This window comes from Ambystoma mexicanum, chromosome 13, assembly GCF_040938575.1.
Source record: "Ambystoma mexicanum isolate Mex_15411 chromosome 13, UKY_AmexF1_1, whole genome shotgun sequence".
Taxonomy (NCBI): domain Eukaryota; kingdom Metazoa; phylum Chordata; class Amphibia; order Caudata; family Ambystomatidae; genus Ambystoma; species Ambystoma mexicanum.
In genome coordinates, this window is record NC_090938.1 from 811,858,623 (window position 1) to 811,886,010 (window position 27,388).

Here is a 27,388-nt window from a genome sequence, read left to right on the forward strand (position 1 = left end):
CTTAGGGCCTACTCTAAATTACAAACTCAATATATTTGTGAGAAAAATGAAGGGGGGGGCATTAATGGTAGAGTGTTGGCTGCGGTGTTGGTAGAACTGGTGAGTAACCCCAACCCACCTTATGGAATCAAATGCGACAACTGTTCTACTTGTCCGCGCTCTGCCCTTCTCCTAAATTGAACAATGAGATACTAATGTCGTAAGATTTGCCTGCGAGCAGTGCAGTATTTTATTTATAATTTGACAAAGTATATCTTGCACACCTCAAATTAAAGTCAGGTACTAACAGAATATCCCATTGAGATCAATGTATTCTCATACTGATACAATTCACCACTGTCCAAACATAAATGATTTAGTACCTGTCTCTGGTCTAGAAGTTCGCCAGATCACAAATTAATCTTGTAAACTACTAATAACACCCAAGATTGTCTGCCACAAATGCTTTGGTACCTGTCTCTGATAAATTGATCTAGTAACCTTCTATACTCAACACATACATATGGTTGGTTGCCAAGAGACCTAAAATAACACCTACATTTATCTGCCAACACGTGTTTCGACCCGTTGGGTCCTCGTCAGGGCACACTTAAGCTATACACCTCTTAAGTTTCTTAGGTCTACTGCCCGATTCATTATTTCATCACGTGATTCTTATTGAAATTAGTCATGAATGGTGGCACACTGTAGGGGATGAGGAGAGGTGGGAGGGCTGTTCTTCCAGTCTCCCTATTCGTACTGTTCGTGATATTCTCTGATTGTAACTCTTAATAGATCAAAAATGTTGCAGCTTGTATGCTTTCTCGTACAGGGTCTTCCCTGGCTATGCTAAGGTTGTAACTGGGTCCCTTGTCTGTGGGAGGCTCATCTCAAACCATTGTTCACTTGTGCTGATACATTGCAACGTTATTACCAAAGGCTGTGCCTGTAGGTTTCTTCACGCGAATCGTACCTGCTGTTTTACTACCGAATAAACAATTTAGATGATTGAAAGCCTGCGCGTAAATGCGGCGTTCCTACATCTGCTCCGGCAAAAGCCATTGGTCATTAGGCAAGGGGCTTGCACCTTGACTGCACCCCTTGCCCAGACCCCGCAGGTATTTCCTCCTGCTTCTTAGCACCCATCTAGCCATTGTCTGTCTTGGATTGGCCAAAGCTTGTTCTCTGCGTGGGACCTCTCTCTCCCTCCTGCTCCTTTCTGACCCTTCTCTATCTCCAACCTTTCTCTGGCATGGGCATTCAGGCAATAGTGCTTGTCATTCATTTGGCGTTATGCAGGCAGCCTGGCAACAGGGGTGAGGCTCTGGGGATATGATATGGCATTTATAACGCGCCTATACACAAGTGTTTCAAGGCGCGACGAGGCAAGGGAGAGGGAGGGGAAAACAGGGGAAGACAGACAACGATCCTACTAGGCCAGGTGTCATTCAGATCGTGCAAGTGCGAGGGTAGGGAGAAAGGGAAGAGTGCCAGGGGAAGGGAAAGGGGAAAGTGCAGTGCAGTACATGGGAAAGAAGAATACATACGATACATAAAACAGCCTGATGGTGGCAAGTGCAAGGTAAGAGCAGACATAAGTGCTGGTAAGGGGACTGAAGGGATTTCAGAACCAGTCCCCAAGTGCAGGGGGTTGCCAGGGAGGCAGGACAGGTGAGAAAAGGGTGGGACCTGGCCCCAAGATCAGAAAGGGTGGCCAGGTAACCGGTGCAGAATCGGCAGGGAGTTTCAGCAGGGGAGAGAGGCAGAGAAAGCAGAAGCAAAGAGGAAGGTTTTGAGGTGTTTCCGGAACCCGAGATGGTTCTCCCCGAGTTTCACAGAGGCAGGAAGGCTGTTCCAGAGGGAGGCCCCAGCCGCGGAGAGAGATCGACCTCCAACTCATTGCTTGGAGAAGCGGCTAGCCCTGAGGGAGTTGGAGGCAGATGAGCGAAGAGCCCGAGAAGGAAGGTATTTAGGAAGAGAGAGTTGAAGGTAATGAGGTCCCAGGCCCCAGAAGGCCTTGTGGATAATGCAGAGGGTTTTGAACTTAATCCTTGCAGCCACTGGGAGCCAGTGCAGAGATTTCAGTCCTGGAGAGATACGATCCCTGGGCTTGAGGCCAAGGACAAGTCTCGCAGTCCTGTTTTGGATAAGTTGCAGAGGGCGGAGAGTAGAGGCAGGCAGATTTAGATAGAGGCTGTTGCAATAGGCCAGCTTGGAGAGAACCAGGGCTCTGGAGACAGTGAGCTTCTGGGGGAAGGAGAGGAGAGGAAGAATACCTCTGAGGAGGTACAGCTGGTAGTGTGACTTCTTAGAGACGTCGGAGAGGTGAGGAGAGAAGGAGAGTGTGGAGTTGAAGATGACCCCGAGGTTTTTAGCCTTGCAGGTGGGAGCAGGAAGAGGGCCAAGAGAGGCCGGCCAGAGAGCTGAAGGGAAGGAGGGAGAGGGTGTGCCGATGAGTAGAATCTCGGTCTTACTGGCATTAAGGCAGAGGTCGTTGGCGGCACACCACTCCTGGATAGCAGACAGACAGTCAGAGATGAAGGAAGGAGAGGAGGAGGCCGGGGGTAGCCTGAAAATGAGCTGGGTATCATCCGCATAGCACTGAAAATTGGGGCAGAGGGCGGTGATGCGGTGGGCAAGGAGTGCCAGGTATTGGTTGAACAGCCAAGGAGAGAGGTTAGAGCCCTGGGGGACGCCACAGGTAGAGAAAACGATATCGTAGAGTGTTAGGCAGAAACCTGTGCAGTTCCCTTAGGGACCACTGCAAAAGGCTTTAGACTACAGGTGTAGGCAGTAAACCCACTTGGTAGCAGTCTGTACCACCCAGATGTACCTGGTAGCTGTGGCTGAGCAGCCAGACTTCTCTCAAGAAGAGTTAGGCAGTATATAGAGTATACAAGATAGGTACCAAAATACAGTAGCACAAGCAAACACTGACCAGAGCTTTGGTATCAAAGTATATAATTATTTATTTAAAGACACACTTTTAGAAACACTCCAGCACTATTATTGTAAGCAAGTTCATATCACAGTCACTATTAATATATATACATCCCTTATTCCTTATTAGACAAGTCTTAGTTAACACCACTTATTTTCAGACAGAGGTGAGCGCTTAACTAACGATGGCACTCTAATAAGTTATCAAAAAAGGGAGGGGAAAAGGCAGAAATTAGAAAAGCACACAACACTAATACTGTAGAAGCACCCAGCAAGGCAGGAAAGTCAAAGTCTACTGGTGAGCAAAAATGTTCAGAGGCCATGCTCCCTCTTAGAGAGAGAAGAACACCAATGCGCCCAAGATCACACAGTTTAAGAGGCTTGAAAAGTCTTGCAGAGAGTTCAAAAAGGAATTAGTTCAGCTCAGAAAAGTTCAGTTAGCCAGCCTAGGGCCAACCCAAGTGTTAAGTTGAGGATTTAAGAGACACCCCAGACAGACCGTTGCGAGGGAGGCCTGGTGGATACAGTACCTTGGAAGTGGAGCGGATCCTCCAGCGGGGGCAGTTGTTCCTGGCAGCGGGTGCAAGTCGCGGCGACGTCCAGAGGAAGAGAAAATCTCGACGTGGAGGACAGCTGAAGGTTGTTGCACTGCCAGGTAAGAAACCAGCCACCGAGTTCTCTGGTTAAAAGGTACTACCCTTTTATTCGCGGTAGTGGTAAAACATTGTATCCCGGTTGCTGGGGTGCTTGGCACAGGCAAGGCGGCCACAAGATGATCCGGGAAGGCGAAAAGGTGGGCAAACTGGTTATCCCCACCAGTCAAAGGAAGAAGACTCTTCGGGATGAAGATCTCCTCTGTCGTTGGAAGAAGTGGTGAGGTGGTTCAGCAGGGCTCCACCGGTGGTGTTATCGTTGCAGGTCGGCTCAGCTTCTCCCTCTTCGGATTCTTTGGTCCTGTGGTGACTTCTCAAGTTCCAGTCCCCAAAGCCCTGCTTTTATGCAGAAAACCCCCATTCATCAGTCCTAGCTGTCACTCAAACATGCTAAGTGATGAGCCGGGGGGCTCACCACTGTGCCAATCATACAAGAGTGCGACTTGAGTTGCCGAGGCAACTCAGTCCAGGGTGCCTAAACCACCCTCCCACACATCCTGTAGACCCAGACAGAGTGGCAGCACTTTTAGGGGCTTTTTTGGAGAAGCCCGCCAAAAAGTGGAACAAAGGGCTCGACTTGGGTTGGAGTTACAGAGGCGAACACAAACGCCATTTTAACACTGAGTTCCGGAAAAAAGACCCAACCGGGGAATAAATATTAAATAAATAACCCGGCGGTATCTTTAACATTGCACCAAAAAGTGGTGCGCTTAAAATGAATGGGAAAATCCCATAGGAAACATTCCGGTGGAATATTTCTCGTGGTAACCACCGCCACCAGCCAGAAACTCGACGAGGGGGGACTGCACAGTGCCCCCTCGAAAAAAAGACCCATGGGCAATCTAATTACCCCTACCAGTACTTCCACAATATGATGGTTTGTACTGGTTCTGTTCCCAATTTAAGACTAGTAAAGTCAATGGTGACTTTACATACCCTGGGAGACAGTAGTCAGTCCCAGGGTATGGAGTCTATGTTTGGGGGTCACTATGACACCCCTGTGTTGCTGCACTGAGGGTGCTGTGTAACACACTTACCAAAAACCACATGAAACCCTATGGAGTAAAATACTCCATAGCCCATAAAACACATTACAAAGTCAAAGGATATCTCAAATCATGTCTAAGAGTGGGAGAAAAAGAGTCTCACTCTTAGCAGGAGAAAAGAATAAACCCCAAAAATCCAGCAAAGCTGCTGGGGGACTCACTAGGTTTGGGAAATTAGCCTTAACAGAGAATTCTCCCTAACAGAGAGGAAGGACCCAAGTTGGACCTGGGAGGGTCGGTCGGAGGGGATCTTCATGATACTACTTTAAGAGATAACCAGACAGAGCAGGGGCCTCCCCCAGCCTCCAGGTTGCCCCTCTCCTGTTTCCTGGCCTCAGGGATGGAACTTTGTCACAATACACAAATGTCTCCGTCCTCAAGAGTGTGAGGCGGGAGTAGGCAGGAAATGGACTCTGTTTAAGCAGAGAGTAGGCAGGAAATTGACTCTGTGTGTAAGCAGGGAGTAACAAGGAAATTGACTGTGTGTAAGCAGGGAGTAGGCAGGAAATGGACTCAGTGTAAGAAGGGAGTAGGCAGGAAATTGACTGTGTGCAAGCAGGGAGTAGGCAGGAAATGGGACTCTGTGTGTAAGCATGGAGTAACAAGGAAATTGACTCTGTGTGTAAGCAGGCAGTAGACAGGAAATGGACTCTGCGTGTAACCAGGGAGTAACAAGGAAATTGACTCTGTGTGTAACCAGGGAGTTGGCAGGAAATGGACTCTGTGCGTAAGCAGGGAGTAGGCAGGAAATGTACTCTGTGTGTAGGCATAGAGTAACAAGGAAATGGATTCTGTGTGTAAGCATAGATTAACAAGGAAATGGACTCTGTGTTTAAGCAGGGAGTGGCCAGGGAATAGACTCTGTGCGTAAGCAGTGAGTAGGCAGGAAATGTACTCTGTGTGTAAGCATAGAGTAACAAGGAAATGGATTCTGTGTGTAAGCATAGATTAACAAGGAAATGGACTCTGTGTTTAAGCAGGGAGTGGCCAGGGAATAGACTCCTTGTGTAAGCAGGGAGTAGGCAGGAAATTGACTTTATGAGTCCCTCTTCCCTGTCAATATTGAGCCCAGGAGATTTGCAAGATCATTAAGGGCCCTTCATGGGCTTCCCAAGGTCCAGAGTCTGTTCCAAGGTGGCAAAAGCCTTAAAAGGACTTTGGAAACAATGTCACTGCCCACAGAAGCGCACCTTGGACAAGGGCACGTCCGGAAACCTTGAGGGGTGGGTCACCAACCAGAAAAGGGCCTCTTCTTGGGGTGTTTCATCTTACAAAGTCTTATCTGATGCTGTCTAGATTTGAACATTAGTGAAAACAGCAGAATTGTCGATGATGCAACGTTCGTACCAAGTGGGCAATGCCTTCAACTCCCCCCATATGACGTGTGTTTAAGAATCTGAAGATGCTTCCAGGCGTGCGGTGGAATGGCTGCATGAAGGGAGACTTTTTCTTTTATTAATACAGGATTGAAGGATTGTCTGGAGCACGCCTCTGCCAGGAATCCTCTCAAAATGTTCAGAGTTCTTTTATAGGTTCTAATGCCTGGTCCACGTGACAGCCAGGACTTTCATTATGGACTTCTCTTATTCTCAAATACGTCAGTATCTTCACTGGAGGGGTCACCTGGAATATCCTGAGATGTTGCTCATGCCCTTCCTTTCTTCTTCTTTTCCTTTTGGTCACGGTGCTCGACTGAGCACACAGCTCGAGTAGGGCGACCACCAGGGAGGCAACTGTTGCAGAGAAAAAGCAGACTGCGGCCCAAAAGACACTTTGCCAGGATGTAGGTTAGGCAGTCCTCGATGAATAACAAGTTCCAGAGGGAAAATTGTAAACAGAGAGCAACAAGGCAGCCAAATTGCCCAACAGGAACAGCTGGGGACAAACTCCTGGACTCAAGGTGGAGATGCAGGAAGAAAGGCAGCAACGAGGCTGGGAAAGGTGGACCAAGCAGACCAAAGGTGGGAGCCAGAACAGCAAATGGGAGAAGGCAGAAGAAGCATAGGAAGAGAAATACTAGCGTCTTACCCGAATTGGAGGAACAGGGTTCCAACGCGAGGTAATGCTTTTAGGATGCACTGATATGATGGCGGCGGCCATCTTGGGAAACAACTAGACCGCTGCAAGTCCTACACTCAGGACATGTCGGCACAATTGAGGAAGTCAATCTCCAATGTCTCCAAGAACTCCAATGATGCTATATGACAGTATGACCCGTCCATAACCGGGGATTGCCCAGATTCCAGGGATGACAGCAATGGAATTGAAGACGCAATCAAGAGGCATGAATCTGCCGTAAAGGCTCCCAAGATCTTTCAGCTTCGGAATAGCCCTTCCAATGAACAATATACTGGAGGGTTCCCCGGTTGTATCAGGAATCAGGAATCACTGGTGTGAGCCAGTCTGCTGCAGTCCTGTAGTCAGACCACATCATTGTGTGAGGAAGTTCGTTTTTAAACCCCAGAACACCGCGGAGCGGTGAGCGGAGCTGCGAGCCGAGGTGTGAGCCAGTCTGCTGCAGTCCTGTAGTCAGACCACATCATTGTGTGAGGAAGTTCGTTTTTAAACCCCAGAACACCGCGGAGCGGTGAGCGGAGCTGCAAGCCGAGGTGTGACCCAGTCTGCTGCAGTCCTGTAGTCAGACCACATCATTGTGTGAGGAAGTTCGTTTTTAAACCCCAGAACACCGCGGAGCGGTGAGCGGAGCTGCGAGCCGAGGTGTGAGCCAGTCTGCTGCAGTCCTGTAGTCAGACCACATCATTGTGTGAGAAAGTTCGTTTTTAAACCCCAGAACACCGCGGAGCGGTGAGCGGAGCTGCGAGCCGAGGTGTGAGCCAGTCTGCTGCAGTCCGCTGCAGACGCGTAGTAAGCGTAGAATGGAACCAGAGGTGCGGCCAAAAGCACGACCGCTGTTGGTGATGCCAGTATCGGAGTTGGAGCTGGAGCGGGATCCAACAGTTGAGGACGAGTCTTCGCTGCCGTCAAACATCATCATCCCGGAAAAGGAAGCATCATCAGAGTCTGTGAAAGATGCAACAACTCTGAAACAGCCGAGAGGTAAGCCGTCAACTAAGATTCAGTGGAAACCCCAGAAACTATCACAGACTGGTTTACCTGCACTATGGGCACCGCCCCCGTCGACGGGGGGAACGGCAAAGGTGTATGCACCGAACATCATCCAACAGCGTTCGGATCCGGTGGACCTCGTAGACCTCGCGGGGCGTAACGGGGGGGATCAATCGAGTGCCCCGAGAAGTCCGCTCAGTAAAGGCAGCCACACACGAGCGGGTCGCCAGCGAGGCCGAGGAGATGGACTGCATGACTCAAAATGAGTCAACAGACGAGGTAGCATCATGCCCGTCACGCCCGCATGCGCCACAGCGAGGGGCTCGCTTACCGTCTTGGTGACGAGGGGTGAGGACGCAGTAGCTATCGGAGGATGGCCTGCGTCGGAACCTTTGCGGGGCCTTAGCTGTGGAGCGGGGGGCGGGGATCGGAGCAAAGGATTGGAGAGGGAGCCAACATGGAAAGAACCAAAGGGACCCGAAGAACATATGCCCTCCTGCCAAAAGACTGGTGAAATCAGTCACAGCAGCCATAATAGTCAAGAGACAACGAATTTGGACGTAATCACCACGAACAAAAACACACGTGACACGTCAGACCACCTACCCCCTGAGAAACACCGTAAGCTAGGTACCCAACTGGTGGCGCATGAAGGATTGGAAAAGTTTGAAAACCATACTAGCAGCGTCCAAAGAAAAACACAGTTACCATCCCTGCAGCTGGACATAACAAACAAATCGGACTTTGTGCAGAAAACACAAAATGTTAAAGCGATGATCCACTCTACATATAATGAGCAGTCTTTGGATTAAAGTAAATCCAGCACGTTAAACAAAAGACAACCGGATAGAATAACTCCAAAGGCTAAAAAGAGTTCGATGGAGATAAGTTTCGCTGAATCACTCTCAGAAAGTGACGAAGTTTTTACAGAGAGTGAAACAATAGGCGCAAAAAATAGACAAACCGACCAGGAAGACTCAACGAAGGAAACTGACTATGAGCAAGTAAAAACAAGCCAAAATCAACAAAAAAAGAAAAAAGTGAAATCGAAGAAAAGTCAGACCCCGCGAAAGAACTCCATATTTAAACCAAACAAGAAGACTTTGAAAGATCAAACTCAGAGAAGTAGAGTGGAAGGAAACGAGATAAAAATAAAGACTTTCAACCACTAAGCTGCCGGCACCGCTACTATCCTGCCCCTTAAAAACTTTCTTTACCCAACAGTATAAACAAAAATTAATAGTAGATTCAGAGGTATCGGACGCAGAGATGCTGGAAGCGTTACAAGAATCTATGCCAGGGTCGAAAGTAAGAAAAACAGAGAAAATCTCCATAAAGGTCGGAGACCCAGAAAAACATTCAAATGACATAGAAAGCGCAACAAACTGCAATAGAATCGAAAGTGAATCCTGTGCCACAATAAAGGGTGACACCCAACCTCAGATCAGAAAACCCGAGTCACCAGGTATAGAGACTCAGTTGGACCCTGAAAAGAACCCCAGGGACGCAAACAACACGCAAAAAACAGCCGCAGAAGGTAACAACGGAGGGGAGTTAGAGGCGATCAGAGAAGGTTGCACTCAAAACCAACACGTGAAGGAAAATCAAAATCTACCCCAAATAAGTAATGAAAAAGACAGGCGGCTGGCGTGGATGCAACCCCATCTGACTCCAGGCTCCAAATCTCTTCAGAGATTGTAACAAGAAATGAGGACACAAAAAGAAACCCGAAAACAACCTGGATGGGCCGACAAGTAATAGAGCAGGTTAACATCTCCCAAATGGATTACCTGGGTCCCCAAATTCCGGAGACGCCAAAAAAAGCAGAAAAAACACAGTCATCACAAAAAAATCGACGGTTAAGCGACATTGCCATGGCCATTCATAAAGACTCTGCAACTAAAAAACCGGACATGACTACAATCATGTCGGCAATGTCAATTGTCTTAACACCCTTCTGCAAGTTATACGAAGCACTAAAAGAAGAAATCCAGGATAACACAGCAATGCTCTCCAATATGATAGCAAAAATGGCTCATGTAGAAAGCTATATAACAGCAGTAGAAGCACAAAAAAGCATTCAAGAGATCCTGTGGGAAAATAAAATCGAGTCTCTAGAAAGGAAAATCAAACATTTGGAGAAACAAATAAATAACTTGGAAATAACGCAAGACCTAAAAGGGGGTAAGCAGGTGACAGACAAATGTCAAAAATCAGAATATGAGCTGAACGGCTTGGAGGTTATTATGGAGAAGAGCTCAGTAAATCTAACATCAACCAAAAATAAATCAGCAACACCGAGAGTTTCACACACACTCTCCTGGGAGGCTAAGGTAAAACCACCAGAGTTGGTTCAAATTCCAAACAAAAAAGAGGCGAAAAAAGATGAGTCCCAAACTCCTGACGTTCAGGCCTCCCCGATATTCTCAGATCGGAGATCACCAAGGACGGCGGAAGAGTTCATGTTAGACTCATCATTGATGAACATATCACAACATGATAATCAGATTCGGACTAAAATGATTATACAGGTACCAACCGTCGCCCACATAGGCACATTAAGGAAGGAGGAAAAAACCATCATAGAAGAAAAAAGACCTCCGAGTAACGATGAAGAAAATTGGGAGCCAGTGAAGAGAAGGGAAAAATCGCCCAAAAAAGGAGACGTTAACAAACATAATAGTAAAATCCAGAAAGACAATAAAGCAACACTACAAAGAGCGAGATTAAGAAGTAGAAGTAGCCCGAGAAAGCAAGCACCCGCGAGGGGAAATGGGAAAATGGAATCAGTAGAAAGAGGCAAAACCCGATTGTTTAAACTCGAGCAGCAGGCCTTTAAAGAAGACAACTTAATTTTAAACCGGCCAACTGTTCTACAGATCCTGAAAAAATCTAGAACTCTTAGGGGCCTCAGAACAAAGGACCTAGACCTGGTCGAACCGTACCACAGAGGCAAGATAGCAAAAGCGTTTTTGCATGTAAAAGAGGAGAGCATAACGCACCTGGATAAATCTGTATTTGAAGAGTTGAAAGACATGGGCTTCCACCTGAGAGAGCTAACATTCCCGCAGCAGGAGGAGCGAGGCAGAAACCCAATAAAAAGCAATAAACAGAACATACATTACCATTCAAAAATGGAAAGGTTATATCCTTACAATCGATGGAATGAAAAGAGGGATGACAAGCATTTTCGTGAAGATCTAAAACACAGTCGAAGAAATGTGCCGTGGAATCGGGATGAGGCCTTAAAGCGGGGAAACAGCAAACCACGTCTAAGTAGTCATCAAGAAAGTAGCAGCGACCAACATGAACGAAGATCTAACAATAAAAGTAGAAAAAACGAGGAATCTCCACAACTAACCAGGCACTCCAGAGGAGAAGCAATACTTCAGAAGACTTTAGCTAAAACACAGGAATCGAGATCTCCGAGAGGACCGTGGGACTGGTTTACATCTACCTGGTTAAAGAAATCCCAAAAATAGCAGCAAATAGGGCGGAACCTCGAGATACCAAAATTGGTTTCATCTCTTGAGGAACGGCCCGATAAAAGCCACTACAAGGTAGGCTCATGGAATACCAGAGGGTATAACCATTTAACAACGCCGGGGGATGTTGATCTGGGCATATTCGACATAGTATGCCTCCAAGAGACGTGGCTACTTGAAAAACCCATGTTGGACGGATTCTGCTTAGAAACCTCGGCAGCAATTAGAGGCCCCTTAGGAAGACCATCGTCCGGTTTGCTCACAGCCATTAAAAACGGCCTTGGACTGGAACCTCCAAAGAAATGGAGAGAGGCATACGAAATGCTGGTGACCCTTTCCACATGGTCTTCCCCCATGGGAAAGGGCAAGCGCGCCACAAGAAACATCTTGGCAATTATAAATTTCTATTGGAACCCCCAGCGGACGACATCAAAGGCTTTCTGTGCTACAATGAGCGCAACTATCGACCAGTTGTATGAAGATTTCGACGATATTGAGATCATGGTATGTGGTGATTTAAACGCCAATTGTAATGAAGAAACAGAGAGAACAGGGACAACTGCAACACAAGAAGGTGGAAAAGCCTGGATGGAAGTAATAAGCTCCAGAAATCTACAAAACATAGCGACACTCTTCCCAAATCAAGTGAATATCCCGACCTGGGAAAGGGGAGCGTCAAAAGCAACCCTAGATTATATCTTCGTATCATCTGGATTGGCAGCAAATATAGTGAGCTTTAAAGTACTGAAAACAAACAACAGTGACCATAATCTACTCACTTGTAAGTGGCATGGCCGGAAACCAACGAAACTTGTATACAAAGCTACACTTGAAACAAATGTGCAACAAACTCGTCTGCGCATAACGGAGGCAAACATTCAACAAATAAAATCAGCGTGGGATGAAAAAGTAAGAGCAAACCTTCAAATAAAAATAATTGAGAAACCAGACTATCTACCACTCCTTGCACCATACCAGAAACCAATACTTACCAGAAAAAAGGCTGCACTACAGACCACCCATGCATACAACAAACAATTGATAGAAGAAAGGAAATTAGGACGGCAATTAAAAAGAAAGGCAAAGAAAACAAATCTGGCCCAAGACTGGTCAAACTGGAAATTGGAAGTAAAAAGATATACTTCCTGGAGAAAACAAGCAAAAGCGTTACAATACCAGTTGGACGCAGAAGAAATGATGAAAAAACTGATTACCAAAAAATCTAGCGACTTCTGGTCCTTAATTAAAAAAAGTAATGCAACATATAATCAAATACCAACTAACGCAGTATCAGAAGCAAAATGGACAGAGTATATTTCGAATGAATTTGAAGAACCGCAGAACTCGGCAAAAGCACTGAAATCTGTAACAAACACGCCTTGGGTGTCGATAGCCAATGTGGCAGACATCGAAGAAAAAATAAGAAGCTTGAAAACATCCAGAGCTCCTGGCCCGGACGGATTGACAAATACCATCTTAAAAGAATCCCCAAAAGAGTGGGCAAAATTGATTGGAAAGATTTTTGAGATCTGCGAACAATCCCAACAAATTCCAGAGACCTGGTTAAAAGCAGTCATCGTTCCAATTTATAAAAAAGGCAGCCGGGAAGACCCCGCAAACTATAGACCGATTGCTTTATTAGACATTTTAGGGAAAATCTTTTCCTCCCTCATTCTGGACCATCTGCGGATATGGGAAAGATCGTCAAAATGCAAAGATATATTACAAACAGGTTTCCAGAAAAACGGAATGATAGCAATCAACATTTTGATAATAAATATTTTCAAGGCAAAAATCAAAGAAGGGGCGCCAAAAATATACTTGGCCTTTGTGGACATGTCAAAAGCGTTCGACAAAGTGGACAGAAATATGCTATGGGAAAAATTGGATGCGTGGGAATGCCCAAGATCGGTGCTGGATCCCCTAATCGCGCTGCACTCAAATACAACGGTAAGAGTGAAATTAAACCAACAGGGAACACTCTCAGATGAAATTCAAGTAAAAAGGGGCGTAAAACAGGGCTGTCCACTTGCGCCCGCACTATTCATCGCCTTTCTGGGAGATTTGCAATATTCGGAAAATGAGATCAGAACGTTTCCACCGAAATTAGGGAAAACAACTATTCCCCGTCTCCTATATGCAGACGATGTGATTCTCATCGACCAGACCAAAGTGGGATTACAACGGAAATTAACAAATCTGAAAAAATACACAGAAGAAAACCGCTTAGAGATAAACAAAAATAAAACAAAAATCATGATCCTTGAGAAACATGGAAAAAATCCAACAACAACGGAGTCATGGTATCTGGATGACATAAAAATTGAAAAAGTAAAAAACATCAGATATTTGGGGTTCGAACTAGACAACACAACAACAGATAAAGCTATGCAAACAGTACTCTGGGACAAGGCAAAGAGCCTGATAGCACAAATGAGAAAACTAGATAAGAAATTCGGCAAATTCACCCTAACGCCGGCAATCAATTTCTATAAAATGAAATTAGTCCCCTCGCTGACAAGCGGAATGGAAGCGTCTCTATGTATTCCGGAGAACATATGGAACAAAATAGAAGGTACGGTTTGGAGATCTGTTTTGGGGCTGCCCAAATCAACTGCAATTGCGGCCATTAGAAGGGAACTTGGACTAACATCTCTGGCCTCGATAGTCGACGCCAGCACAATGAGGTTATTTAGAAAAATCATTTTAGCAGACTCCCTTCCAATCTACGCTGTAGTCAAAGAAGAAATGGTAAACGGAAATTGCACCGTATTCAAAAAGTGGGCCGAAGCCAGAAAAGAAAGATTGTCGCAAATAATGTGCTCGGAAACAGACTTAAAAGAAAATCCCGATAAAATCAAGCGGAAACTGCAGGAAATGGACTGGATTAAAACCATAGAGGCAGCAGTAGACAACAAATTGTTACAACAGCTTCCGCCCACGTTCAATAAACCAAAGGTGCCTATAAAATATGTCAGAAAATTCCCAGAAAAGAAAAAAAGACACTTGTTTATGAAAGCGAGACTAAATATACTTCCCACAAAACAAATACTCGCCATCAGAGGTATGGCGGAAAATCCAATATGTAGGTTATGCAAAAACGTGGACACTGTGGAAACAATCAGGCATCTGGTTCTAATCTGTCCACACACCAAAAAGAACAGAATTACCTACCTATCGCCGCTGATCACAAATCCCTGGATGTTCGAGAGGATAACATATGGAACAGACTAATTTCAGGTGAAGCCACCCGGTGGACCATGGCCATGGCAAACCTCATTGGATTGGCTTTTAAACAGATAAATGAAGCTCTTCCCACTGAAGCAATTTCATCACTACCAGCCTAAAGGAACTCCTGGATAATTGCACTTGAAAAGCGCTCACAGTCTGTGAAAGGACGCACTTAGATCCGTAGAGAAGTCAAAAAAAAAAATGTTTCGAAGATTTTCGTAGAATCTCGGAGGGTTAAACCTGCCGATCTTTTTGATAAAATTACAGGCTCAGCCTGAAATAAAAGTTAAAAAAAAAAGATCTTTGACTCTTCAAATTCTTCGGTCTCCAGTGTGGTTAAGAGAGGGGATCTACATTTCTTACGTTGGTATCTGTCAGGAAGGTAAGTCTTAAGTAGAGCGGAATGGAAAACAGGATGTAATCGACCCAGACCTTTAGGAAGAAGCAGTTTGAAGGCTACTGGACTGATCTTGGAAATGATCTTGTAGGGTCCAATGTAACGTGGAGAAAGCTTTGAAGGGCGAATGTTTGATAGACACCTTGGTTCCTATCTTGCAATGTGGGCATTTCCTCCTACTTCGATCAGCGTACGCCTTGTTTCTTTTCTTACTTATCGTCAGGTTCCTGTAGGCTTCCTCGTGTGTCTGAGTGTCTGAAGCAGAGAGTCCACAGAAGGTACCTTGGATGGTGGAAATGCTGAAGCAGGAAGTCTGGGATGCAAGCCATAAGGACAGTAGACTCATGCCGATAACAGTATGGATGGTATTGTTAGACATGGGGCCTCATTACAACCCAGGCGGTAAGTTCCCTACTTTACCACCATGGTGTAAACTCTGTTTACACCATGGTGGATGGCGGATTTACCACCCCATTCCAAGGTGAGTGGGGCGGTAAATCCCCATTCCCCATTTACCCTTCCCCATTCCCATTTTTGCCCCATAGGGCATAATGGGAGTGGGGAAGGCGCTAATTACGGCACCGTAAATTACGGTGCCGTAATTAGCACCAAGGCGGGTTAGCGCCTTGCATTTTAACGCCTGCTAAAAGCAGGCGTTAAAATGGTAATCAGGTGTTAAGGGTTAACGGCGCCAACGGCGCCGTTAAACCCTTAACGCCTGGGTTGTAATGAGGCCCATGAACTGAGCTATAGGCAAGACCTCACACCAATTGTTTGTTCTTTGTTGTTGAAACAACAAATGTATTGCTCCACGGTGTGGTTGAGCCTCTCTGTCTGGCAATTGCTCTGGGGGTGATAGCCAGAAGATAAGGCTCTATGTATTCCCAGAAGGTTACAAAGCATAGACCAGAACAAGGAAGTAAACAGAGTGCCTCTATCAGAGACAACCGTGATCGGGAGTTCATGTAATCGAAATATATCTCTGAGAAACATCAAGGCCATCTGAGGAGTGGTAGGAACCACAGATCCCAGATAAAGGCGAGAAATGTGCCATTTTGTTGAATGAATCTACAGGGACCATTATGGCTTTACAGCCATGGGAAAGAGGACGATCTACAATGAAATTGGTAAACACGTGTTGCCATGGTCCTTTGGGGGTCAGGGGCGGGGGGTTCCTGATACAAGAGTCCCAACTGTCTAGCTGTAGAATACCTGTTTTGAGCATAGACTGCACAGGAAAAAAATACTCTCGAATATCCTTCCTTATGGTGGGCCACCAAAAAGTATGGGAAATGAGATTGAGAGTAGCAAAAAGGTCCTTATTTCCAGCAGTCTTGGTGTCATGGCAACATGATAGCACCTTTTCTTGGAGATCTATGGTAGGAACAACCAGCCTTCCATCCAGGAGAAGTAGTCTGTCTTCCCTTCTCACCGGCAAAAGATGGTCCGGAGACTGAGGCAGAGAATAATCTACTGAGGCGTCCCTCACATCCTGCAAGAATGAGTGGACCACAAAGACAAACCTCTTTCCTGAATGGAGTCTTCCCTTTGGTGAACTGTTTTCGATGTATGCACCCAAGCTCCTGAAAAGACTGCCTGCCAGAATATTTCTATCACAAGGGAGGTATGTGATAAAGAAATCAAACTGAGAAAAGTAGTACACCCACCTGGCATGGTGGGAGTTGTGGCATTCCATCTGCTGGAGGACCCGAAGATTTCGGTGGTTGGTTCGAACCTCAAAAGGATGTGAGGCACCCTGCTGAAGATGACACCATTCTGAACATACCTGTCTGATAGCAACTCCTTCTCCAGAATGGAATACATAACCTCATTAGAAGTGAGTGTACAGGAGTAGTAGGCAACAGGATGTTCTTCCTTGTCCGGACCAAGTTGAAGAACGGCTCCAATAGCACCCCCAGATGCGCCAGTCTCCAAAACAAAGGACAAAGATTGATCCCGTTGAATAAGGATCGGAGAGGAACAAAAGAGGGACTTCAATTGCTGAAATGCCCAATTAGTGCCTGATTCCAGCTAAAATGAACCCCCTTTTTGAGAAGGGCAGTTAAGGGCAAGACAATCTCAGAAAGGTTCCTGAAAACTTCCTATAAAAGTTTGCCATCCCTAAAAAAACATTGGATATCTTTAACTGACCGTGACTCTGGCCACTGCATGATCGCCTTAATCTTTTGTGGATCCATCTGGATATGATATGATAATTTATTTATATAGCACCTATACACAATGTGTTTCAAAGCGCTTCAAGGCAAGTGAGGGAACAAGGGAAAATACAATGACATTTTTGTAGGCCATGAACAGTAAGGAAGTGAAATTAACTATTGTACTCGGCCTGACGACATTTCAGATAATGCAAGAGCTAAGAAATAGATAAGGAAGGGAGGGGGAGAGTGGGAGGAGGGGGTGAGTGGGAAGGATATGGAAACAGACAGGCGACAACCGTACTGGGCCTGGCGACATTTCTGATAGAGCCGGAGAAAACAAAAGGTCTTCCTTGTACAGGGTGAAACCTAAGTAGGGAACAGAAGAGACATTAAACACACACTTTTTTGGTTTGACCAGAAGCTTATGGCAGCGAAGACGATATAGGACTTCCGATAGTTGCGGACTGTGTTGATTTTCAGAAGAGGAAAAAAACAGGATATCATCCAAGTAAACGATTTTGGAATGGGAAAGGAGTTCGGCAAAGACCTTGTCCATAAATCGTTGAAAGATCGCTGGGGCATTGACCATTCCAAAAGGCATTACTTGGTATTCAAAATGCCCAAAGGGCATTCTAAAGGCAGTCTTCCACTCGTCGCCCTTACGGGCTCGAAGAAGGTGATAAGCTCCGTGTAAATCCAGGGCATGGGGTAGCGATCTCATACAGTAACACCATTAAGGCCATGGAAATCTATGCATGGTTGCAGTTCTTTTGTATCCTTCTTGGAAACGAAAAACAGAAGCTCCGGCATAAGACTTGGATTCCCTGATCAACCCTTTCTGGACATTGTTCTCCAGATACTCCTTGAGTGCTTCCTCCTCTGGGAAGGATAAAGGATACATCCTACAAAATTGAACAGATGCGTTGGGAACAAGATCGATGGCACAGTCTTCCAATTGGTGTGGTGGTAATTCCTTGGGCAAATTGTCCTCAAAAACATCTTTGAATCTTTTGTATTTAGCAGGCATGCATAGAATTACAAGGTAGACATATTGACTGAACACCCTTGTCTTCCCCTTTGTTGCATGTTAATCTGCAGTTGGTGGATCAGTAGTCGGGCTGCAACTGAATCGGTTCTTTGACCAGCCTATAGCAGGATAATGCCTGCGTAACTATGGTATACCAAGGATAATGGGGAAGGTAGCGTTCAGGTGAGGTCAAAAGAAATGCTTTCCCGATGGTGGAACAGGTGCGTGTTAATTGACAGAGTCCCTTATGTGATAGGCCCAGAGACGAAAGGAGAGCCGCTGACACCTTCAACCCGAACTGTCTCCGTCTTGTCTTCTCTGGGAATATGTCTTTCCTTTGCCCGGACCATGTCCATGAAATTGCCTTCCGCTCCGCAATCCAACAGGGCAAACACTTCCATTGGTGGTCTTTGCAGTACCTGAAGGTGTACCCGGAAGACCATCAATCGGTTATCTCTCCTTACCGGGGGTGTATTAGGGTAAAAACAGGGACTATTGAATCGACGCGGAACCGTGGTCCCTTTTAGGTCCAGGGTTGGTCTTTTCCCTGCCTATGAGGAGGTATTTTGTATTTGTATTTTTATTGTTCTTTATATAGCGCCTTTATCCAAAGTGATTTACATAGGAGATCAAAAGTATATAAGAACAGTGGAGTAAAACATGGATCAGGTACCGCCGGTAACAATCCATCAAGGTACTGAAGCAGGTGAGTTTAAAGGAGGAACGGAATAAGGAGTAAGAAGTAATAGAGCGAAGGGACAGAGGGAGCAAGTTCCAGTGAAGAGGAGCGAGGAGCTGAAAAGAGCAAAAGCGGGATTGAGCACAGAGAGGCTGGGGCACGGCCAGTCTAAAGAGATCCGAGGAGCGGAGAGAACGAGAGGGAGAGTAGAATGAAAGGCGAGATGCAAGATAGTCAGGGGCCAGTCTGTAGAGAGATTTGAACACTAGGCAAAGAAAATTGTATTTAAGTTGAGAGTGGAAAGACAACCAACCAAGTGGGGCAAGATAAGAAGAGATCGAGTCACGATAAGAGAGAGCACAAAGTGAGCAAATAGCCGAATGATTGATAGATTTAAGAGGAGCAAGGCGCGAGTGAGGAAGACCAAAGAAGGTGACAGAACAATAGAGAAGTCGAGAAAAGATTAACGATGATATGAGAAGTTTTGAGGCGTGGAAAGTAAGGAAAGGGCGGACTCTGCGAATGTTGTAGGGATGAAATCGACAGGCGCGGGATGTGAGAGAGACATGGTTAGCAAAGGAAAGGTTAGAGTCAAAGTAAAGACCAAGATTGCGGCCTATAGTGGAGATGGATATGCTGGAAGGAGGAAAGGAGATAAATGGGGCATTCAAAGTGAGAAAGTGGGAGGTCATCCAAGATCAGATGGCAGACAGGCAAGTTGAGAGAGTAGAGTGAATGTCAGGGGTGAAAGAGGAGAACGAAAGAAAGAGCTGAGTGTCATCAGCATAGAAGTGGTGAGATAGTCCAAAAGAAGAGATTATAGGGGCGAGGAAAGAAGTTTATAAGGAGAATAGAAAGGGACCAAGTACTGATCCTCGAGGAACACCATGATTGAGGGGAAGAGGTAAAGAGGTGTTGCCACCCCAGGAGACAGCGAGAGTGCGGTTGGATAGGTAAGAGGAAAACCACGATAGGACAGAGCCATGAAAGCCAAACGAGGAGAGAGAGTTTAGAAGCAAAGAGTGATCGACGGTGTCAAATGCAGCAGATAAGTCGAGAAGAATAAGGGCAGAGGAGTGTTTAGAATAACGAGCTGTAAGAAGAGAGTTAATCACACAAGTCAGGGCTGTTTCAGTGGAGTGACGGGGCCGAAAGCCAGACTGAGTGGGAGGAAGAAGAGATAGACCAGAGATAAATGAGGAGATTTGAGAATATACAAGACGCTCAAGGAGCTTAGATGGAAAGGGTAAGAGAGATATAGGACGAAGGTTTGAGACAAGAAGGGGATTAGCTGTAGGTGTTTAAAAGATAGGAATGATGATGGCATGTTTGAAAGCAGAGGGGAAGGTAGAAGTTGAGAGAAAGATATTGAGAAAAGAGATAAGAAAGGGTACCAGCATCGGGTAGATTTTAAGAAAGGGTGAGGAAGGAATGGAGTCAGTAGGGGCAGCGGTGGGGTGAGCTTTAGCCAAGAGGAGAACCACCTCGGAGTCAGAAACAGAGGTGAAGTTAGAGATAGTGTTGGAATGGGTAGGAAGTGGTGAAGGAGAGGGGTTATAAGAAGGTGACAGTAAAATGTCCTGGCGTAAAGAAAGAACTTTAGAAGAAAAGAAGTTTGCGAGGTCAGATGCTGATAAGGGTTAATTAATGGAAGGATCTGGTAAAGGAGGAGAAAGAAGCCGAGTTAATGTTTGAAATAGATGTCGAGGGTGAGTAGATTGAGAATGGAGAATGTCAGAGAAATAAGTGCGTTTGGCAGAGTTGATACAGTTGACATAGAGAGTATGATAGGAAAAAAGTGGCGTGATTGGTGGGAGAACAGAGTTTGAGCCAGCGCTTTTCGAGGCGTCGAAGAAAGCGGCACATAGCCAGGGTCGGACTGGGACAAGAAATAGTCCCAGACACCCAAAAAAAAGTTGCCCACCCCTCGCCTCAAAAAATGGGCCCACCCCTTGCCTCATGACCCTTGACCTCTCATGACATCACCGGAAGTGATGTCATTTGACCCCACCCCAAAGTGACATCCCAGGAAGCGATGAAACACAACCTTTCACCCCTTGACAAAACAGGAAGTGGCATCAAATAGCATTGTTCCTAAGTACACTACGAAAAATGTGGTTATGATTTCACTAATGTGATGTACATTTCATACAAGAATGGATCACCATATGTATCATTAATATCTGTGTGTATAGATCCATATTGTCAAATTACTGTGAATGCAAGCAGACGTCCATGGCCAAATGATAATGTTATTGTATAGCACTTAAGCTTAAGCTCTTTTTTATAGAACAAATATGCATACAATATCACCCAGCCTGGGTTGGTACTCATTTATCGACCTAAGAAGGATGAAAGGCTGAGATGGCCTTGCTGGGATTCGAACCTGCAGATCACACACACATCGCAGCTGCGAGCACTCAACCCACTGAGCTATCATATCGGCTATAGTAAAACAAGCAATTATTCTATAGTGGATACCATTAAACTCGTAACTGAGATTTAACAGCAGACCAGTTAAGTTCATCTGCAGGTCTGGTGCAAAGTTGGCCGCATGTCAAGCCTGCGTGAATCTACTTTCAGGTTTCAGAGGTTGGCAAGATAGTGAAATCAGTGCACTCACAGGACATCCCATACTATGAGCACTCGTTACCTCATACATGCAAACAAACATCCTGAACAGCATGCCAGTGAGATGGGAAAGGGAGACACATTACAACAAAGCATTCATTGTGGCACAATGAAGTCAATGGCCACTTGATGTGCTATGGTCAAATATTTCTACACTGTACAGAAGATTTTCGGAACAAGGATTTTGTAAAGTGACCGCAGACACCAAGATGGAATGTCTTGTGATGATCATAACGAAGACAACGGCAGAAAAAAAAACATGCTATTACTGCAACTTGTGAAAGGCAAAATATACAGTCTGAAATGGATGCTTATTCTACTCTAAAATTGGTCGTTTATCACTAATATCACTAATACATATTTATCACTAATACAACAGCAAAGCAACTCCAGGGGGCACTGTGCCCCCTGGAGTGGCGGCACGGTGGCAGCTGCAGACCCGGCGGCAGCCACGGCCCCTCAACTTTGCATGCTGCAGCAGCATGCGAATGATGCATGCCTCATAAGTTATGATGCACACATCATGCATGCAAATAAAACATCCAATTATGCAGTTGAAGGTATTTTCTTTTTCCAAAATATATATTTTATTTTTCAAAAATGTATTTTTTCAGAATATTTTTTTGTTGTTGTTCAATCCGGCCCAGGCATTGCCAGAAACCGGCCCCCACCCCCCAGGGACGATTGCAGCCCAGCCACGGGCCGGAAGGCCAAGGGGCCAATCCAACCCTGCGCGTAGCACAGTGATGGGGAGAAAGGCAGGGTTGGGCAGGTTTGCGAGTAGGTTGAAAAGGAGAACAAGGATAAAGTTGGTCGAGGCTGGAAGCAAGAGATGAAGAAAGGGTGGCTGCAGCTTTGTCGGCAGAGAGAGTAGAAAAGTTTGCGAGAGAAGGAAGGGAGTTAATACAGGTATCGTAGAAGAGGGAGGAATTGAAGTTGCGTAAATCACGCCTAAAGAATGTATTGTAAGAGGAAGGACTAGAGATACTAGGAGAGGTGAGTGGGAGCAGTGAAGCAGAAAGTAATGAGTGAACGGATAAGTGGACAGGTAGAGCAGAAGAAGAGGAAACACTGAAAGGTACGCCAGGGCAATTCCGGAGCAAATGTGTTCGAGATCCACAATACAAGCAGTGACCCAAATCTCTCCTTCTCATGCATTCTGTAGAAGACAATGGTCTTCGAGCAGAACCTACCTGCATAGGTTCATCAGCGGTAGTTCCATCGGTAGGGGTAGGCACAGTCGGAGGCGGAAGCACAAAACCTCTCCGTTCAGTCATCCTGTACTCAATCGGGAGAGAAATGGACACCAATTCAGAGAAGGTCCCAGGGTGAGCAACTCGTGACAATTCGTCCTTAATGTCTTTGTTGAGTCTGCGCCTAAATATAGTCTGATCAGCAGATTCAGGCCAGTCGGACTCAGAGGCCGTACTCTGAAAATTGGTCACATACGTCAATACATCAGATTGACCTTGCCAGATGTCTAGAAAAGACTCATAGGAAAAATACAGTACCTCTGGCCATTCAAACCTTTCCTTAAATAAACGGACACAGGCTGAATAATCTTGCAGGGCTGGATCAGCTGCAGTAACCAGAGGCGTAGCCCAAGCTAGAGCGTTACCTACCAGGTTGGAAACCAAAAGTCTGACCTTGGCGCGGTCAGAAACATACGCCTTCGGGCGAAAGGTGAAGTACACTGTGCAAGCATCCAAGAATTCACTGGCCCTCATTACGACCCTGGCGGAGTGGGTTACCGCCAGCGGTAATCGCGGCGGACCCGTCCGCCGTATTACGAGTTCCCTTAGCGCCATGGTGGTTTTCTCCGCCTGGTTTTACCGGGCGGAGAAAACCATGGCGCTAAGGGACCTCGTTGTTAATTACGCCGCCGTACTTTACGGCGGCGTAATTAACTCCTTCCCCACTCCCATTATACCCTATGGGGCAAGAATGGGAATGGGGAAGGGTAAAATGGGGATTGGGGATTTACCGCCCCGCCAAGGTCGGTATGGGGCGGTAAATCCGCCAACCCCCATGGCGCTATCGGCGGCTTTCCGCCATGCTCCGCGAAGCATTTAGCACCGCGGATCTCCGCCAGGGTCGTAATGAGGGCCACTGAGTCTACGAGGAGATCCTTCATACTTCCCCCCAAAAAAAATCCCAAAGGCGGTAAATCACTTCTCTGTTCCTCTCTAGCAGCCAAATGTTCTCGTATGGTCAAATATTCAGTCCTCAACTTCTGGACTTCTTGGGTGAGACCCTGTACTACAGCCACCAGTTCCTGATACTGTTCCAGGCTAGCCATATCTTCTGGACATTGCAAGCTCTCAAATACGTCAACATTTTCACTCGAGGGCTCACCTGGAATATCCTGAGATGTCGCTCGTGCCCTTCCTTTCTTTTTCTTTTCCTTTTGGTCACGAAAACTCAGTTTCTCTTTGAAGAGATAGGGTCTACCTCAGTTGAAGGCCACCGTGCTCGACTGAGCACACAGCTTCAGTAGGGCGACCATCAGGGAGGCAACTGTTGCAGGGGAAAAAGCAGACTGCGGCACACAAAACCCTGTGCCAGGATGTAGGTTAGGCATTCCTCGATGAATATCAAGTTCCAGAGGGAAAATTGAAAACAGAGAGCAACAGGGCAGCCGAATTGCCCAACAGGAACGGCTGCGGGTGAACTCCTGGAATTAAGGTGGAGATGCAGGAAGAAAGGCAACAACGAGGCAGCGAAAGGTGGACCAAGCAGACCAAAGGAGAGAGCCAGAACAGCAAAAGGGAGAAGGCAGAAGAAGCAAAGGAAGAGAACAACTAGCGTCTTACCTGAACCTGGAGGAAAGGGTTGCAACCAGAGGAAAGGGTTGCAACCAGAGGTAACACTGCTTAGGATGCACTGATATAATGGTGGTGGCCATCTTGGGAAACAACTAGACGGCCGCAAGCCCGACACTCGGGACATGCCGGCATAATTGCAGAAGTCAATCTCCAATGTCTCCAAGAATTCCAACGATGCGATATGACACTTATGGCCTTCTCAGAACCCCTGGTATACTCCCCTGCCAGGTATCTTGGCGCAATGTTAGTCTTTTCACAACTTCAGTGGATTGCCTGGTATACTCCCCTGCCAGGCATCTTTCCCCAAATGTCACCTGCCTGGTGCATTCTCTTTTCCAGGATTTCTTTATTGGTTTCACTCTTACTTTCATATCTCACATCAGCATCTACTTTGTTCTGTCCAATGCATGTGCTTAGGGTAACACTTGCTTCAGCTCTCCCCCCACATTGACATCTCATGCATATGTTATTGTTCAGGTTTAGTTGCAGCACTTTTTCTTGTCAGTATTCAAATGTTTTCCTTTTAAACATTCATTTAACACTAGGTTTTGTCTGTTTTTAAATTGCCTTTGAATACTGTCCAAAATATCAATCTGGCATCATTCGTACACTTGCTTGCTTGTTTGTCGGTACGCCCCACGTTCCCCAATGGCTCTGGGCCGACTCACCAGTAGTTTGTGGCGTCTCCAGTTTATGGTGTGCCTCTGCAGTGAAGCTTCCTCCCTGAATTGGCTTCTTACACGATGCAGGCGTCTCTTCAGCGTTTCCTGCACCTCTGCATTCACTCGCTGGGTTTCTTCTATTGCCTGGACCGGAGAACGCTGCTTCCTGACACGACCGTACCTCCAGGATCTCCTCTGTGCTTCCTGGTGCTGCTGCGTTCCTACAGTTATCCCTGTTGGGCCTCTCCTTCCTTCACGCGACACCAGTGTCTGTAGTTCGCGTTCGCGAGCCGCCGCATGAATGTGCCCGTCTTCTCTTCCATGGTTCTCTCCTTTACCTCTTTGCTGGATACTGTGGTTGCCATTTTTAAATGTCCCGGGCACTTTGGTTTGAATGAAATAACCAAGACTAGTCTCCACATGAGTCTTTGAACTTTGCTTGGTTTGCATCAACTCTTTGCTCCTCTTCTTCATCGCAGTACTTGAGGCTTTATGGGAGTTGAAGATGCAATTGGATTTCCATTATGATGATGATCAAGAACTTTCTGAACAGATGGGAGGTGCACCAAAGTCATAATCACTGAAGCTCAATAAATGAGTGGAAAATTCCATACTGATGTCTCTAATAATTCACAAAACTTCAGGTGCAATCGGGTGGTGCCCCCTGACCTGTTGGGGCTCCGGCATCAACTAAACAAAACACATACCAGGCATTTCTGACTGTGACCCCAAATGCACCTCTCTGGGTCCCACACCCTCTGTCCTTAAACTGAACTTGTACACCTAAAGTCCAAATCCACCCTTACACCACCAAACTGTATTATCGTTACCGCCACTTGGTCCGGTCGTATTACTGCTGGATTACAAGTGGTGGTGGCGGTGTAAATCCCCATATTGTCTTTAGTCCATAGGACTCAATGGGGCATTTCCAGTGGAATTTTCCAGAAAGCTGGCGGATTTCCAGCTCATAGCTGGGGGTGAATCGTCCAAGTTTCCGCTAAAGTTATAGTTGGGCGGTGCAATATACGGTTATACCACCGTGTTTTACCCACACCGCCCAATTTGTAATGAGCACCACTGATATTTAAATACTCCTTATACCTCTGATGGATAAACTGCTAAAAGCAAATCAGTGAAAAGGAAAAACAGGCTGAAGAGGGAGAATAATAAAGGTTAAAGGCAGTAGACCTTGAAAAAGAGAAATGAGCAAAAACAACGATGAAAATACGTTTTGCAACTGAGGGACACGTGACTGGACATGGCACACTGAAAAGAAGTTCTGATTCTCCAGTAGACTGGTGCATTCTGGGATTAGGCCCTGGCACAGCTGCTTAACTTGAAAGGACACTGCCATTTTCTTTGCTTTCGATGAACGAACGCTGGAGAACTTGTGTTACTGGTAAGTAACTTTTCCATTGTTGCCTCATGTGATTTTAAATCTCCGTCCCATGTCCAGTTGCTATCTGAAAAGGATGGTGATGAAGTGGGTGTCTTGCACATTCTTGCTAAAGTTGCTTCTTTAGTCTCAGAAATGTCCTTTTGTTACAGATGCGGGAATTTTGGAAAGGAAGCTACTTTCAGCACCATCTAGTGAATGCAGAAACTAGACCAAGAATCCTTTGGAATCTCTGGGAATCTGAGTTCCAGGGAGATCCAGGAACATTATGATCTCCTTTGTTGCTGTTCCAGAATTCTTGCTTTCATCTCACCTGCTTCCTTCAAAGGCTCTTCCTTTTCCTTTTCTTAAACTCCTATAAAATGGTGGTGAGGACATCAATGGGGCTCCATATTCTAGAATGTTTTAAGGTCAAGAATCGTATCTTGAGTTTATTCTGATTTGTTTGAAAGCTTTAGATGTTTTGGGCAGAGCAAAGTACCCTCTAAATACATATTCTGCATGCTTTATAGTTGACATGTAGGCATTTAAGTCCAGAATTTAAAATGTGTTTAAATATTGTGCCTTAGGAGCTCTCTGAATATATGTCTGTGATTGCATAATTTCTGTCATAGCCTGTTCAAATTCTACCACAAGATTTTTCATGTAATGACCAAAGGCCCATCTGTTTCTATCCCAAAATCCAAGCCTGTGACTGGTTCCTGTCCCCTGCTGAGGTCTATGGGTATGGAGAGGATCAAGTAGGGGGGACTGGTTGCAAAACTGAGGAGCAATAACTTTAAGATAAGTTGTTAGGTCCTGAGTGTTCTTGAATCCTGGGTAGCTGCTGGACCCCACAGACCACCACCGATGGTCACGGTACAACATATGATCCACAGCCGCACTCTCAAAACCCGTGAGGGAAAGGGGAATTGGACAAAATAACAAACACATTATCTTCTCCTCAACGTGTCTGGAGACCTGCAGATTGTGAAAGGATGACCAATGAGTAATGCTCCAAGTTAATGAAGGAGAATGCCTCCATGATCTTGTGTGAGGATTTAAATATACACTTGTTGGATGTGAACGGCTTTCCTATAAAAGAGAGAGAGTTGGAAGGAAGGGCTCTAGCATGGTTTCTTGAAGTAGGCTCCAGGGACTTGCATATGTTAAATGCGCAGACGGTTGGGGATTCTCCAGGTATGTGTACATGGGGCAGAGGGGAAAAGAGAT

General features: G+C 45.9%; 1 protein-coding gene across 3 annotated transcripts in view; it reads left to right on the top strand.

The window, feature by feature from the left end:
* Window positions 1-26,557, top strand: part of LOC138522045 (major histocompatibility complex class I-related gene protein-like) — a 1,849,186-nt gene extending 1,822,629 nt beyond the window's left edge. For all 3 annotated transcript variants that reach the window (XM_069635271.1, XM_069635270.1, XM_069635272.1), the window contains one exon: window positions 26,329-26,557. In XM_069635271.1, the coding sequence (XP_069491372.1) occupies window positions 26,329-26,387 (59 nt within the window). In that variant the 3' untranslated portion in view covers window positions 26,388-26,557. The remainder of the gene's footprint in view (window positions 1-26,328) is intronic.
* The last annotated feature ends 831 nt before the right edge of the window (window positions 26,558-27,388 follow it).